Genomic DNA, 14833 nt, shown 5'->3' on the forward strand with positions numbered 1-14833 from the left:
GAATTCCCAGCACGTACATTTTTTCAAATAAACGTTCGTGTTGAAATGTAAATGATCTTCCTTTCAAGCAGTTTCTCACACAGCATCTTGTTTTCGACTGACACTTCACATATTCAAACATGGGCGGTAGAGGAGCATCACGCTGCAGGAAGAAAATTATTCATCCAAGTCATTAAACCTGTTTTATCAGTACTCTGCCTTGATCAATTGAAAGCAAGGGTTTGTCTACTAGTCGGGTCATCGGAGAATGCTTCGGCTTTTACCACCTGGAAGAATGTGTGACGTCATGGTTAACTGTCTTCTAGTCCCAAATTTGAAAACACCTCTTAGTAATGCGCTGCAGTTGCACACAACTGAAATCAACATCGATAATAAACATATTGTTAAATTCACACAGTGCTAGGCTCAATCAAATCTCAACCATTTTGAAAGGGCACACATATTTCCATTAGAGGTGCAATGATACATTGACAACTAATCGATATCAAATTAATCGATAGTTATTTTTGATAAATGATGAATTGTTTACATACCCTTTTTAATTAAAAATTGTCCAAATGCCCAGAATTTCAGTTTCTTAGAAAATATTATCCGATTTCTGTAGTCCTCCATGAAAGTGGACTGATTATATTTGTGTTGTGAATCAAAATTAAATATTTGCTTTTACTTTGGTAAACAATGATGAACATTTTTGCCTATTTTCTGACATGCTACGGACCAAGCCAGTAATTGAATCATTATTAATTTATGTTTGGGGATTTTGGCACTGTCAATTTGAAATGATGTCATGTTTTTGAATACAGAGATCGAAATGAAAACATGTTTTTTAAAATCCAATTCTTCGATTAACTGACAAAATAATTGACGGATTCATTGATTATTAAAATCTGATTCATTGAGTAATCAAAGTAACGGACGAAATAATCGACAAATTTGTGATTATTAAAATATCTGTTAGTTGCAGCCCTAATTTCCATCTATAGAATATGTACAAATTCAGATTATTTACTTGTTTTAAATTGTAATCTGTGCACGCAGACACCATTCCCCTATATTTGCTTATTATGTTAGCATTGGTATATTAAATGTTTTATGTCTGTATTTGCAATCTCACAACATACAGAAAATGCATCACTAGAATATTAGTGAATATTCCAATAAAACCACTTGAATATTAATGCATGCATTTACACAGCCAGAATATTAATGTGTGTACTGTATTTATACTGCTGAAACGCAGGCCACATTTACAGCTGTGTGTTTGGGGGGGGGTGTTTGTGTGTGTGATGTGCGTGCGTGCGTGCTACAGTTTGTGCAGTTCTCAGCATGTTTGTTCCTTTTAACACAAGCTGCATCAAGGTCACATGGGGTTTGTAACAGAAAAAAAATCTTTGTCCCTGTAGGATGTTGTTCACAATCAATAGGGAGCTAACAGTGATGCCGAGTAATACAGTGGAATTTCTAATGTTGAACACTGGTGATGTTGTGCAGTTCAGAATTTGCGGGAAAAGTATGGCCGAAGTTGCATGTTTTGGAGTTTAAACCCCCATCATTCATGATGTCACCCCGGCGTAGCTCACGTTTTCTCTTGGCCTTTTTTTCGTGACACTTATTCCAAAAGAACATGCAGCCTCAAACCGGGTGTTAAGAGAAGAAGGATGTCAGGTGAAAGGAAGAAGAATATACGAATATACAAAGAATAAACTTATATACAATATAAGTGTTATTGTTTCACTATAAATGTTTTATAACAATCAACAAATATGATCAATGATGCCAATCGGGTTTGCATTAGACCATAGTCATTAAAATGTAATGTTTTATTATTTGTAAATGTCAATATTATTAGTAGTTCACTTATTTAAGATTTGTTGGTCCACTCCCTCCACATCGTCAATCATTTTACTTCTCACCTTTCAATTAAATTATCTTCTCTAGCGGGTAGCATAGCGTGTTCTCGGGTTATGTCATAGCTTGAGATTAGAGACAGACCGATATGTATTTTTCAGGGCCGATACCGATTATTAGTAGTCAAGGCGGCCGATAACCGATATTTGGAGCCGATATTAATTTTTTGTAAAAAAGGATATATTGGCATCAAAATCTAAAAAATAAATAAATAAATAAAAAGAGAAAATTCTTAACTTTGCTGAAACATCTTTAAGCATATGTTTAATGAACAATTTTTCAGATTTGGATAATGTAGGGTCTTTTTGTATTATTATTACTATAATTTTTTGTCTTAAAAAGTGAAATGAAAACATTTAAAAAAAAATAGCTCCATATAGTTTTCAATGTAATGAATGAAATCAAGTTCTCCAAAATTTCAAAATGACAGAAAATTAAACCTTCACATATCTTTGTTTTGATTTCAACACAGTTTTAAATTGATTTATTGTTGGCCATCAGATTTTTTTTAAAAAGGCAGATGCCAACATTTGTCAAAACGCACAATATCGGCGCCTATAATCGACCAGGGCCGATAATCTGTCTATCCCTACTTGAGATAGAGCCAATCACTAGCTGGGATGTCCGAGAACGGGTGCAACCCTTCATATGATTGGCGGAGCCATGAACATTGGTCTAATTTATTTTTATAATTTACCATGCATCATGTAAAAGAAAAGTAAAGAAAAGTAATGACCTTGTTTTGAAAATGTATCGAGTAAAAAGTACCGATACCGGTGTTAAAATGTAACGGATAAAAGTAAAAACTAGTCTCGAAAATAAATTCTCAGTGAATTATAAACTACTGAAAAAAACTACTCAAGTACAGTAACCAAGTATTTGTACTTTGTAAGTATTTGTACTTAGTTACTTCCCATCTCTGATTTGTCGGTGGAAGTAAACGACGAATGACAAATATAATCATATTTGTGTAGTAGTGCGGTGGGCCTTAATTATTCCACTACATCAACATTTGACACATAAAACCATGTAGGAAGGTATCGCCTATTTGTCTTTTCCCTTTTTGATCTCTTAATACAGCGTTAAGGATTGAAGTGTAGCCTATGAGGCGTCACAGAGCTTTTCGGATCGTGTGGGCCAAGAGCGGCTCATCTCATAAAAGCTGCAGAGAATTACAGCTGATTTCCTTCAGTCTGCCTTTAATGGGCTCCAAAAACCATTAGAGTCCATTCAACAGCAAAATAGTTTAAGCACAGTTTGCCTTTCAAACTGCATCAGCCGTTTAAGATTTAATTCAAAACGCCAACTTGGAGCAATTCTGACCGAGCGCTCCATTTAGAGCAAAAGGCCGTAAAACGAGTCGAACTTTACTGCTCCCGGAGGAGGAGCTGGCAACAGATTCCAGTCGCTCGTGAATATGCGCAGACGTTAACTTATGACAAAGGTAGACTCCAATAAGGTCAACATTGCATTTTTAAATGTTTGTTTTGAATGCTTTTAATTATGTTTTGATCAAATCCACTCTGTTCAACAATGTGATCACAATAACAAAAGTATATTTAATATAAGGGCAAGTTCATTGTTGTTGGGTTGCAGTTGTTTTTTTTTTTTCTTTATTCGGCAGATCCCTCTTTTTAAAAATAAAATATAGCATTTGGCCAACCCCATTCATTGTGTATGTGGTGAGGGGTGGGGAGCATGCAACGTTGCGGTAAAAGTTCCTTGCAATCGTTCCGGTCGCATTTCACTGCAAAATAATGAGCCGTTCTTCTTAAAAATGTAATTTTGCTCGCCAGTGTGGCATTTGAGTGCTTCACTTCCGGATTCATTGTACGCAGCCAATCGGGTGCCTGTGTTCGCAATACAGGCACCCGATTGGCTACGTAACCCCACGTAATGTGTCATGTCTGAAGAAATACATTGATGATTGGCTGACTGACTCATGTGACATTTCTCCCGTTAGCTAAGTAAATAAAAGGCAGCCGTGTACGTTCGAAGCTACGGTACATTAATCTTCCGATTTAAAAAAAAATAAAAAAAATAGAGAAAACGAATATGAATTGAAGCACACATCGATTATGGACACTTTCAATGCATTTAGCGGCGGCAAAATGTTGCATCGGTACGCTCTACTGGGGCTTTGGCTCATTAGCACTCCTCAAGCTCTTGGAATTAAAAGAATAACAGCATCAGACCCTTCTCCACCCCTCTCAATGAGAAAATGTTCAACACAAGAAAACTTGTTTTTGGCGCGGAATGTTTTCATTTTAATGAATGAATGAAATGAAAAAAGACTAACTGAACCCCAAATAAGCAAGCACGAGGAAATGGAGGCAAAGAAAAACTATTTTCCCTCTTGGGAAAATACTTTGAGCAGACCCAAGACCCAAGATCTGTCTTGACTGGTCGGGTTGAAGTAGAAAAGGAGAAGACAGCGAGAGAGAGAGAGAGAGAGAGAGCGATGATTTCAGCAAGACAAGAAAAAAAAAAACACATTTAATGTAAAGCAAAAGCATAGCTTGTTTTGTTAGGTTATAAGAACACCTGGCAACTGTTTTAAAGCGTGATTAAAAAAACGCATGTCTTTAAAGACTATCCAAGCTGACCTATGCATACCTCTAGGCTTGGAAAACCAAAAACATTGAGACCTAGAATGTTCAACACACAAACACACACAGGACATTTGATTGACAGCTCTCCAGAGGGCTGCGGTGAATTATTCAGCAGAGGCTGACAGACAAACATCAGTTGGCGCATCAGACAGGCAGGTGGCTGCGGATCATCAACACTTTTCCCGCAGGCATATTTTTATTCATAATCAATAACTCCATTGAATTTTACATGAAGCCTCTGTGCATTCGCACACCGCCGCCATTAGATGCTTGAAGAAAAAAAAAGCCTTTTAAAGACACACCGTTGCTTGACAGGCTGCCGGCCATTACTAAGGAGACGCAGCGCAACTTCGAGTGCCTGGCGAGCGGCGAGCCGCTCCTCCTTTAGCTTTAGGAGCTCCTTAGCATCAACTACAGGAATCTATCAAGGGTTAAAAGGGTAACAACAAATCCCGGAAAGCCACGTTGCTATGAGAGACGACGAGGCAGTTAAAAGCGACTCGTCAACTGGTCCTTGAGTCCACATTGCTACTCCGCACTTAAGTCAACTACTACAACAGTCGTTCATCAAAAATGTTTGGCATCTCATTCTTCCAATCAGCCAGACTATAACACTCTGTGGAGCAGTGAAATTCTTGATGAAGTTTGCAGTCGGAAAGGCTGATGGAAGCCCGTTTAAAATCGGAAGTGGACCAGCCTTATAGGCGGGTAGTATACGCCCGTCCAACCCCCCACCCCAAAAAAGGCGAATGACGGACAACGGATGGGTAGCGTACCCACGATGCAGATGGATGACGAATAACGGACGCTCAATTTTTAGTAAAATTCCCAGCTCTGACTTTTATGCCTATCTATTAAAATAAATAAAAAATATGTCTTTAAATGAAACTGGTCGTCAGCGCCAACGAGGTTGAAGACTGCTGCAGTGTTCTGAAAAATCACACACATAAACAATCGGGGTTTCCAAAAGCCCACTTCACAAATGCGCCTCCTCCATGTTGAGAATGTAGTGCACGACTAGTAGGGCTGGGTATGTTGAGAACCTCACCATTCTAATTTGTTTTGGATCATAAAAGCAGGAATCAACCCAAAGATATTTTTTTCAAAAATATGTTCTATTCAGGCCCACTAGTTGAAACACGACATTTTGATTAATATTGCTTTTGTGGAATATGAGTTATGCAGCAAAATCTACCCCTTTTTAGCCATCTCAGGGGGCGGCCATTTTGTCACTTCTGTCGACTGTGATGTCATTTTCAGTCGACAGAAGTAACAAAATGGCCGCCCACAGAGATGGCTAAAAACGGGTGGATTAACTCTTATTCCACAAATGTAATATTTATCAGAATGAGGGATGCTCCAATCGATCGGGCACCGATCACGACCGGCCGATTTTCGTGAAAAACGACGCGATCGGAATATTCGATCAAAGCCTTTGGGTGCAACACAAAGCTGCGAAGCATGAGCTGCGGGTGATCGGATGTTTTGATCGGCAAAAGGATTTGATTGAATATTCCGACCACCGCAGTTGGTGTAATACTGTATATGCCATGAAAAGGTACCTCGCGCGGGGAGCATGGCCAAAGCATGGTTGTGTTTCAACACAACCAACTTAATCCGACATTTGAAGAACAAGCAATTGGGAGACTATGGTGAGTTTAGGAGGCTCACTGCATTAAATAAAGTCAAGGCGGACACAGCGCAGTATAAGGCTAGGTTCACACCGCAGGCAAATGCGACGCAGATCGGATTTTTTTGCCCATATGCGACCTGTATCTGATTTTTTTATGACAGTCTGAACGGCTCGATTCCGATTTTTTTCAAATGCGACTTTGGTCGCTTTCATATGCTGTCCTAGATCGGGATACGTATCCAATCTTTTCCAATGCGTTCGCGGTCTGAACGGCCAGGTCGCAAATATCCGATATTGGCGTCATCCGGAGCCCAAAATGTGCTCCGCGCAGGCAGAGGGAAACTGCTGGCAGCAGGGGATCGAATCTGCAAAGTATTTTTGAGTAACACTATTGACTTTACATTTTACTTTAATTTAATCCCACTTGAAAAATGAAGCATAAAGTGGACATTTATGGCGATTGTAGTAATTCAACCACGGCTCAGATACATTCATTTTTTACGCACGGTTAGGACGTGACGTCATCGTTAGTGGTGTCTCCATGAAATGAGATCCCTAGAATGCCTTGTTTCAACTAGTGGGCCTGTATAGAACATATTCTTGAAAAAATATGTTTGTGTTGACTCCCTATTTAAGTTGCGATTTGGTGTCTTGACTCATCTTCCCGACTGTAGTTGGTGCCAGTTTATATTGCCGTCACAAACTGTTGCCACTAATATCAACACAACATCACACTGAAGTCATGTTGAATCGCTAATTAAGGATGCTACAAAAAAAAAACACCTCTAATTAATTACGCTGACACATTGTCAGCGTATGGTGACTAGCAGCTAGCCGCTAAGCGAGTCTTTAGAAAGGCAGTTTAATAGGAGAAAATGACTCTGCACACTTGTACTGACAGCTTGACACAGTTGCAGTTAGTACTGATCCATTTTTTAACAAAGCAAGCTCACTCAAATGTATGGTTTTAGCCGGCAAAATTGCTGCTGTGATTCTGACGTTGCTTCGTCTCACAGTCCAAAATCTCACTTACTAATATTTCTAAAGAAGAAAATACAGTTTACTGTTATGCACAGTTTAAATGTAAGTAAAAAAAAATCTAAACCGGTTAGTTAGTAGTTCATTAGTTTAGTGAACTAAAATCGGGTGATTTTCACCCGCACAACATTTTTGATGTGATATTTCGTATTGAGAAATTAAAGACGACAACTTCCAATTTGGCATACAGTGTTGTACTTTTACATAAATTGATGAAAAGTGTATTAAATGTGTGTGTTAAATGTAACCGACGTTAGTGATGGCGTTACTAATTTTAACGTTAGCGTTATAGGGTTAAGTTAAATTTGTTATTTTCTCTTCTGTATTTATAATTGTTCTTTAACCAAGCAAAAACGTGTAGTTTTTATTTTTATCCCAAAATGAGTATTTTTTTTCTTTTAGTTGAACTGCGCTTCACCCTCGTCAGCTTGTCAACAAATTTTTATTAACCGCAGAGAATTCTGAATTAATCTGTAGGGGCCCTGGAGCCAAATTTTAATTTGACCAGAAGTCAGATTATTTGTTAGTGCCACAGGAGGTGGTCTGCCTGCAGCCTTCCAGACTGTGCAAAATCTCACCTTAGCGCTTAATTACAGCAATAGTATCCTTGCATATTAAGCTGTCACACCTAATTTTGTCTTCAGCGAATATTCCCATTTCAGTCTCGCCGATTGTATCACACCAGTGGGATAGTGGTTGTCTACTACTAAGCATATTGGTAGAAAAAAAATGTTTCATCTATATGTGTTGTTCAGTGTCTCTAGTTTCCCTTTAACGAGGAGCGGGACCAAAGTTAAGCAGATGACTGCAAGCTCGATTACAGTTTGCTGCGCTAACGAAAAAACTAAACAACAACAAAACAAACACAACCACCAGCCAAGCCGTCTTATTTTCCCAATCACATGCGAGGCAAGAACCACAAACCAGTGGCAACACTCTTGCCATGTTTTTGACAAAAGTGTCAAAAAAAATTCATCAAACCTGAAGGTGCCACTTCAGCGAAGGACCTGCTAGTTTTGTTATTCGTTTAATAGCTTCAAATTCTCGTTGCTCATGGCAGCCACTTTTAACAGCAGCCACTTTAAACGCAGGCAAAATTCAAATGAAATATGAATTATATACTCGCACACAAACACAAGCACACACATGATCGAGCTGGCAGTGCCCCACGTGAAGCCATCGGTCCACTTGGAACTGCTCCAAACAGTTAAACTCTCACTGGGATCGATGAATCTGGTTTAGAGCGGGGGGAACTGATCAAATTGTCTACAAATTAAGATCATGAATACCTCATTTTTCTTTTTTTATCTAGTCATTCCTGTCCATGATTGTCCATGATTATTCAGATTGCAATACAATTATTCTATAGGAAATAATCTGTTGATCTGTGGTTATGGAAACAATCTTTTGAAATTTGGTGTAAACCATACAAAAAAAAAAAAGTCTTTACAAAACTAATAATGTGAAGTTTTGATTGACACTGCCAGAGAGAGATTCATGTAACCTTATGTTGACTTTTTGGGGTTGTCGATTGTAATACAGCATCACACAAGAGCTCTCGCTCTCATATTTTGACTAACATAGCATGCCGTTTAGATAGCACAGGATTTTCATCAGCCAGTTTGTTCTTTTTGTGCATATCTCAGCATGTTATTGTTGCTTATTAATGCACGTTATTACTGTCTCTGCATGTAATTATGTAAAATCCCACATGCTCTCGTTTGAAATTAGCTGGCGTAAAGTGAATCACAATGTTTAATATTGTGTTGTGGCCACTCTCCTCTCACATGGCAACTCATTTTATTCAGCATTCAAGCATTTCTGCTGAATTAATAGGCATTTGGCACAGTATAAAACCATTACATTGAATGGAAATATATGTGGTTATTCATTTATTTTTATAGGTAATATTTCAAATGAAGATTCCACTTAGATTTCCAAAGATTGATTTGTGGGGAGTCCCTGGCAGTGGGACATCTTGTCTGCAATAAAACATTTTTTTTTATTTTTACAACAGCATAACTAGGATATTTTTTTGACAAGTGCTGCTGATTTGAAGACTTTAAAAATTCGATATTTTTTTACTGTTCCAAGACAACAATATCTGTTAAGCCCCCCGCCACTCCCAATCTGACTGACTGTCTGCAGACTTACACAGAGACACACTGACCACATTTTCTATTGCTGTGTCCTACTTTAAATACTCCAGTATTTTTTAAGAACCCTCTTGATTTTGAATATCTGCCACAAAGGGCGCTATTTCCCTACCCAGCGCAAGTCTCGTGCAAATTGCAGTCTAACTAATTTTCGTAGAAGGCCGCAGTTAGAAATGGGTGTTTGCACCCTTGTGGGAGTGAATGTAGCCGACTTACATCCTGACCAATGAAATTGTCTTCACTCATTCCCGCTAAATTCCGCGCAGGAGACGCGTGCCCATAATCTTTGACAATGCATAAAGAGAGTTAGATTCTCTGGAGTCAATGCAGAAAATCGAAGCGCGCAAAATACATTTATAAGGAACTGCAAGCAGACGTACACTTGCAGATGATGTCAAGTTTACCAGGGCCATCACGGATCACCGCTGCAAGGGAGCACTTGTCCATGTGTGTGACTCCCCCCCTGTCAATAGCTGTGCCCATGGGGTATTTAAAAATACCCTAATAAAGAGGATGATAATAACAATGCTTTCAATGACATTGTTTCTATGAAGATTCAGAGGGTTCAATGCACTCTGAAATACAGTGGCATCCATCACACATATTAGCGAAGCACAGAATCTGTCTGCCTGCACTCTAAAAACACTTGGGTTAAAAATAACACAATTTTGGGTCAAAAATTGACAGATCCACTACTTGGGTCAATTTGTTGTTTTTGCAGAAAACAACCCCAAAAATGGGTAGTTTTGTACAAAACAACCCCCAGAAATTGGGCTGTTTTGTACCAAACAATGCAAGAACGTGGGTCAAATTGACCCAATTAGTGGATTGGTCCATTTTTGACCCAAAATTGTGTTATTTTTAACCCAACTGTTTTTAGAGTGTGCTCAATCAAATCCACCAAAATCCCGTTACGCCACCTGCGCCAGAACTTAGACCTGTTTTTAGCTAGTCTAAGTTCTAGTCTACTTTCTGTCACCAAAATTTCAGGTGCATGTTTAATTCATTGAAGACTCCAAATTGTGCATAGTTGTGAGCGCAATTGCGATTGGTTGTTTCTCTATATGTTTCCTAAGATTAGCTGGCGATCGGTCCAGGGTGTACAATGAACCTAACATGCATATTTTTGGAATTTGTTAGGAAACTGGAGAAAACTCACCGTAGCACTGAGAGAACATGCAAAAACCACACAGCGAGGCTAGAATTGAGACGAGAGCCCAGCCAATATCAGTGACTAAATACGCATACGATTGACGTGACGACGCAACGATTCATTGAAGTACAAACAGCATGCACATGTGAAAATATTCTACACTTTCGGGATGTGTTTGCATGCAGCCTTGGTTGAGGTCTCTCCTCAGCTGAGTATCCCGTCAATGTTAATTACTGTATTTTGCTACTTTGTACTACGACTACTTTGGTGCCCCTGAGCTACTTTGCATGAAACTGCAGTGATTGTTAAGCAGCAAATGTCATCTTGTGGCAGTGTGTCGAAACCAAATGATAATGACTGTGGCATCGTCTTGTATATATTTATGCTTCTCTGGCGGTGTGAGTGGCACCGCTTCATGTTTGTACCTGTAAAGTATTTTACTGTTAATTGTGTTTATGGAAGACAGTGACAGTCAGTGTTGCACTGGCAGCTTGTAAATATAAGAGCGTGTTTACACGACAATGGCCTAATAAAAAAAGGGCAACATTTTAACAGACGACAATGTTGTAAAAACAATACACATTCCCACAGAAAAACACTGAAAAAAAAAAAAAAAAAAGCTATAATATGCCTGCCGGGCAAGTAGTTGGCGACGTCACCTTGTAAAGAAACAAAACACACTTGCACATCAACTATGGTTGTACCTTAAACTCTCTTATGCGGGGTCGGCACAGTATAAAACCATTACATTGATTGGTCTGTATACACACATACAAAAAATTGAGCCTAAGATGTTAAAAATGTGTATGTGCGTACCCGGCTTTAGTGGTGTATGAAGACTTTGATGGAAGTGGTTTTACTAGGATTTGCATGTCTGTGTGTACATGGACAACACTGTGGTCTGGTCGTCAAAACAATGTTGTGCACCATACAGCGATGTGCTCAAAGCACATATCAGAACAAAAGACAAACCGAAGCATCAGCTGGACAGAGAAGCAGCAAAAGTGCCTGATTGTAACAATTAGAAGAATGATGTTGTGTCTTTTAGTCAAAGCAAGTCATTGATGTTTTAAAACAGGGGTGTCAAACTTTGGTCGTGGGGCGCATTGTAATGGTTTGCCTTAGATGGCCTTTACGGCTGAAACCATGTAAATGTGTAATTGCCTAATCATATTGCTGCATACAAACAACAATTAGACATTTTGGTACGGATTTTAGCAAAAAAAAAAAAAAAAAGATGTTAAGACTTCTTAAGACAAGACTTCTTTAGCGGTTCGCATGAAATGATGTGATTGGCAAAATTTGGATTTGACCCCAGTGCTTGAGTTTGGTATGATCATGCGAATCTGGACCTGCTCATTTGATAATCTTGTGTTGTCACAGGTAAATCATATACAGCAGCAGCCCCCACCGGACTGCAGACCGGTTCCGTTCTGTAGACCATTTGGTACCCGGCTGCACAGGAGGATTGGACTAAAAAAAAACGTTCTTTTTTCAGATCATTAGACTCTGAAAGAAGTTTTATTTTGAAAACCAGGTGTATCTGCCTGTGTCTGTGTACATGCCACCCCATTTGAGAAAGGCTGCTGAAATTTTCGGGGTTCAAGTAGAACATTTATAGCCGCACATTGTTAGTCGACTAAAGTCACATTTCCACTCATTTTCATTTTATTACTGATAAATGGACTGAATTGTGCAGCAGAAGTTTGTCAGCAACAAAAAACATCAAAGAATAATAACTTGAAAATAAAAATCAGCAAATTTACAGGTCGCTCAGGTGTGAGTCGTTACAAATGTACTTGCGCTGTCAAACATTTTAGGAGCAAAGTACTACCTTTTAGGGGCAGTACGATTATGGGCATTGCCATTAATTTCAATGGGGAATGTTGATCAGAAATATACTGCTGTTATGAAATGCGCTATATGAATAAAATTGTAGTGTATTGTATTGAGTTTAGGGTTTCGTCACGGAACGAATTGGGCTTGTAAGGCAAGGTACCACTATGCATGCATATGACACACAAACACGAACGCATCAAAGCAAGAGTGTGCGAAGGCAGTCTGCAGACACGTGTGTGTGTGTGCATTGAACAAAAATCAGCATAGCGCGCACACACATACACGCATGTCCTACCTCCACACTTGTCCCAGCTGTAAGGCGTGGAGCACCGTTTGAAAGACCCACATGCACACGGTGCAACATCTCCGAGGTCGTCCGCCCCTCCCGGTCGCTGCAGACGGGCAAGAGGACGCGGGGACGGCGGTCGCGTTCGCCGCGTTGCCCGTCGCCGCGCCACGCTGCTCGCTGTCCTTGGTTCCGACAGCGGCGTCGCTCGTCGCTTCACCCGCCTCTCCCGCCGCCCCGTCCGCGCCGCTCAGCTCCGAGTAGTCGTACACGAACCACCTGAAACTGAGAACCTGCACGACGGCGGAGGGCACCACGACGAAGACGAGCGTCAGGCCGAACCACCAGTAGTCGTCTCGCAGGTAGTAGTCGGCGGCCAGCCACAGGTCGGTGGCGCCGTCGGAGAAGAAGACGAGAAGGGCGCACAGTACCCAACAGCAGTCCAGCAGCGTGTATGCCTGTCCGCCCGGGGGGCCGCGCCGGGGTCGGGAGGCAGCGGAGGCGGCCCCGGTGGAGGCGGCGGGGGTGGCTTGGCCTGGCTCCGAGAGGCTCCTGGGCGGGTTGTCATCTTCCACCGCCACCGCTGCTCCATCAGACTTAGCGGCCATGTTGGTTGGGGTAGGAGAGAAAGACGGAGGAGGTGATGGAGGTGGGGAGGAGGAGGGAGAGGAGGGATGACGTCATAAATAGCCTCATCAGCAGCCAATTAAGCGCCAAGGAGCATTTGGAAAGCTCGCAGAAGCTTGCGCGATTCTGTGTATTTGCCTGGAAAAATCAACTCAAAGCACATGCGTGTGGCAGCAGATTCATTCTCGGCGTTTTGGACAATAGTGAGGGACTTGGAATGTCAAGGGGCGTGTATCTAAAAAGGAAAAGGAAAAAAAAAGGTCAAGTCAAGAAATTGAAAGCACAAACACCTTCACTTTAATTCAACCAAATGAAATATTGCAAGAAAGGTCAAACGCCGCCTACTGGACAGGATCATGCTAGAACAGTGTTTCCCAACCTTTACTGAGCCTTGCGTGGCACAGATTTGGCATTAGAAAAATCTCACGTCACACCACCAAACAAAAATGTCACACAAACAACATATACTTAATTTAACCTTTATATACTGTTCACTTTCCATATGCACAAAGTATGCTTACAATTTGACCCTGGCCAAGAATGGCTTCATGATACTGTAATTGCCAAATTAAGTTATTAAATTAAATTTTATAATTTATAAAATTATGAACTTTAGATCTTTCCAAAAGATATCAACCTGCTGTCCTACATTATAAAATCGGTGTTTAGAGAAAAGCATATTTATTTACTTTACTTTACTTTGTATTTTTTTGCAGGTACATGTGCAAATGTGGTGGAAACACGGGCAGCTCTCGGGACTGTTTCAAGCTCCCTTGAATGCTGTTATCACTGTCCCTTAAAAAATGCACACGGTTATGGCATTAAAGGGACACTTGGGTGAACTTAACGTTGGCACTTATATACTGTAATAGCTTTGCATGTGAAAATGACATCAGTACTAAAGTGCCCCCCCCCCCGTGATTTAAGGTCATTTTTTGTGATTAGAATTACGGCAAATTGCCCCGCCCCCTTTTTAGGCGTGGCTTATGTTATGTTTTCGATCTCAGCGGTCTACGTCACGGGAGGGAGGCAAGCGTGGTAATATTGCTCGCTTTGTCTAAAAAAGCGACCGATCGCCACCAAAATGCAAATGCACATTACTACTCTTGTCCACTTCACCTGTGAAAGTATAAAAGTGTTCTGCACAATAGTTTGGATTTATTGACATAAAACGTGATCTCATCATGATCACCTCCACAAAATCAAAAATACCGTGGCGATTGCTCCTCCACTTTCACAAGCTGAAGCGGATGAGAGCATGAATGCGCACACGAACCCCGACTGGTTATATTCCGGACACTTAGCCACGCTAAACTCGTGTCAACTCCCAGGAGGGAGACGGCTGGAGGCGGCTTCCAGCGAGCAACAGGGCAGGCAGATAGGATCTTTATACCCCCACCCCCTTCCCTCCCCGGCCAAAGGTAAGATAACGGGACAGCTAATAGCAACAACTAGCTTCAGGCCATTAAAACAAAAGGCGTTAGCACAACAACATTAGCTCCTTACTGTCCGCCCAGCGTGTGGAGGTGAACATGAGCCTGCGTCTTCATTTAGCGGGGCTGCCTCCCAAGCACTCGCGTG

The 14833-nt window shown here is 40.7% G+C and overlaps 1 protein-coding gene across 1 annotated transcript in view; it reads right to left on the reverse strand.

Moving 5' to 3' along the window:
• LOC147153178 (XK-related protein 7-like) overlaps positions 1-13273 on the reverse strand; it is a 35095-nt gene extending 21822 nt beyond the window's left edge. Inside the window, exon 1 of the mRNA XM_086025343.1 lies at positions 12635-13273. Coding sequence (XP_085881469.1) covers positions 12635-13233 — 599 coding nt within the window. The 5' untranslated portion in view covers positions 13234-13273. The remainder of the gene's footprint in view (positions 1-12634) is intronic.
• Between the last annotated feature and the right edge of the window lie 1560 nt (positions 13274-14833).

This window comes from Filicampus tigris, chromosome 1 (genome assembly GCF_054856515.1).
Source record: "Filicampus tigris isolate MCC_2025a chromosome 1, RoL_Ftig_1.0, whole genome shotgun sequence".
In the NCBI taxonomy this organism is placed as follows: Eukaryota; Metazoa; Chordata; class Actinopteri; order Syngnathiformes; family Syngnathidae; genus Filicampus; species Filicampus tigris.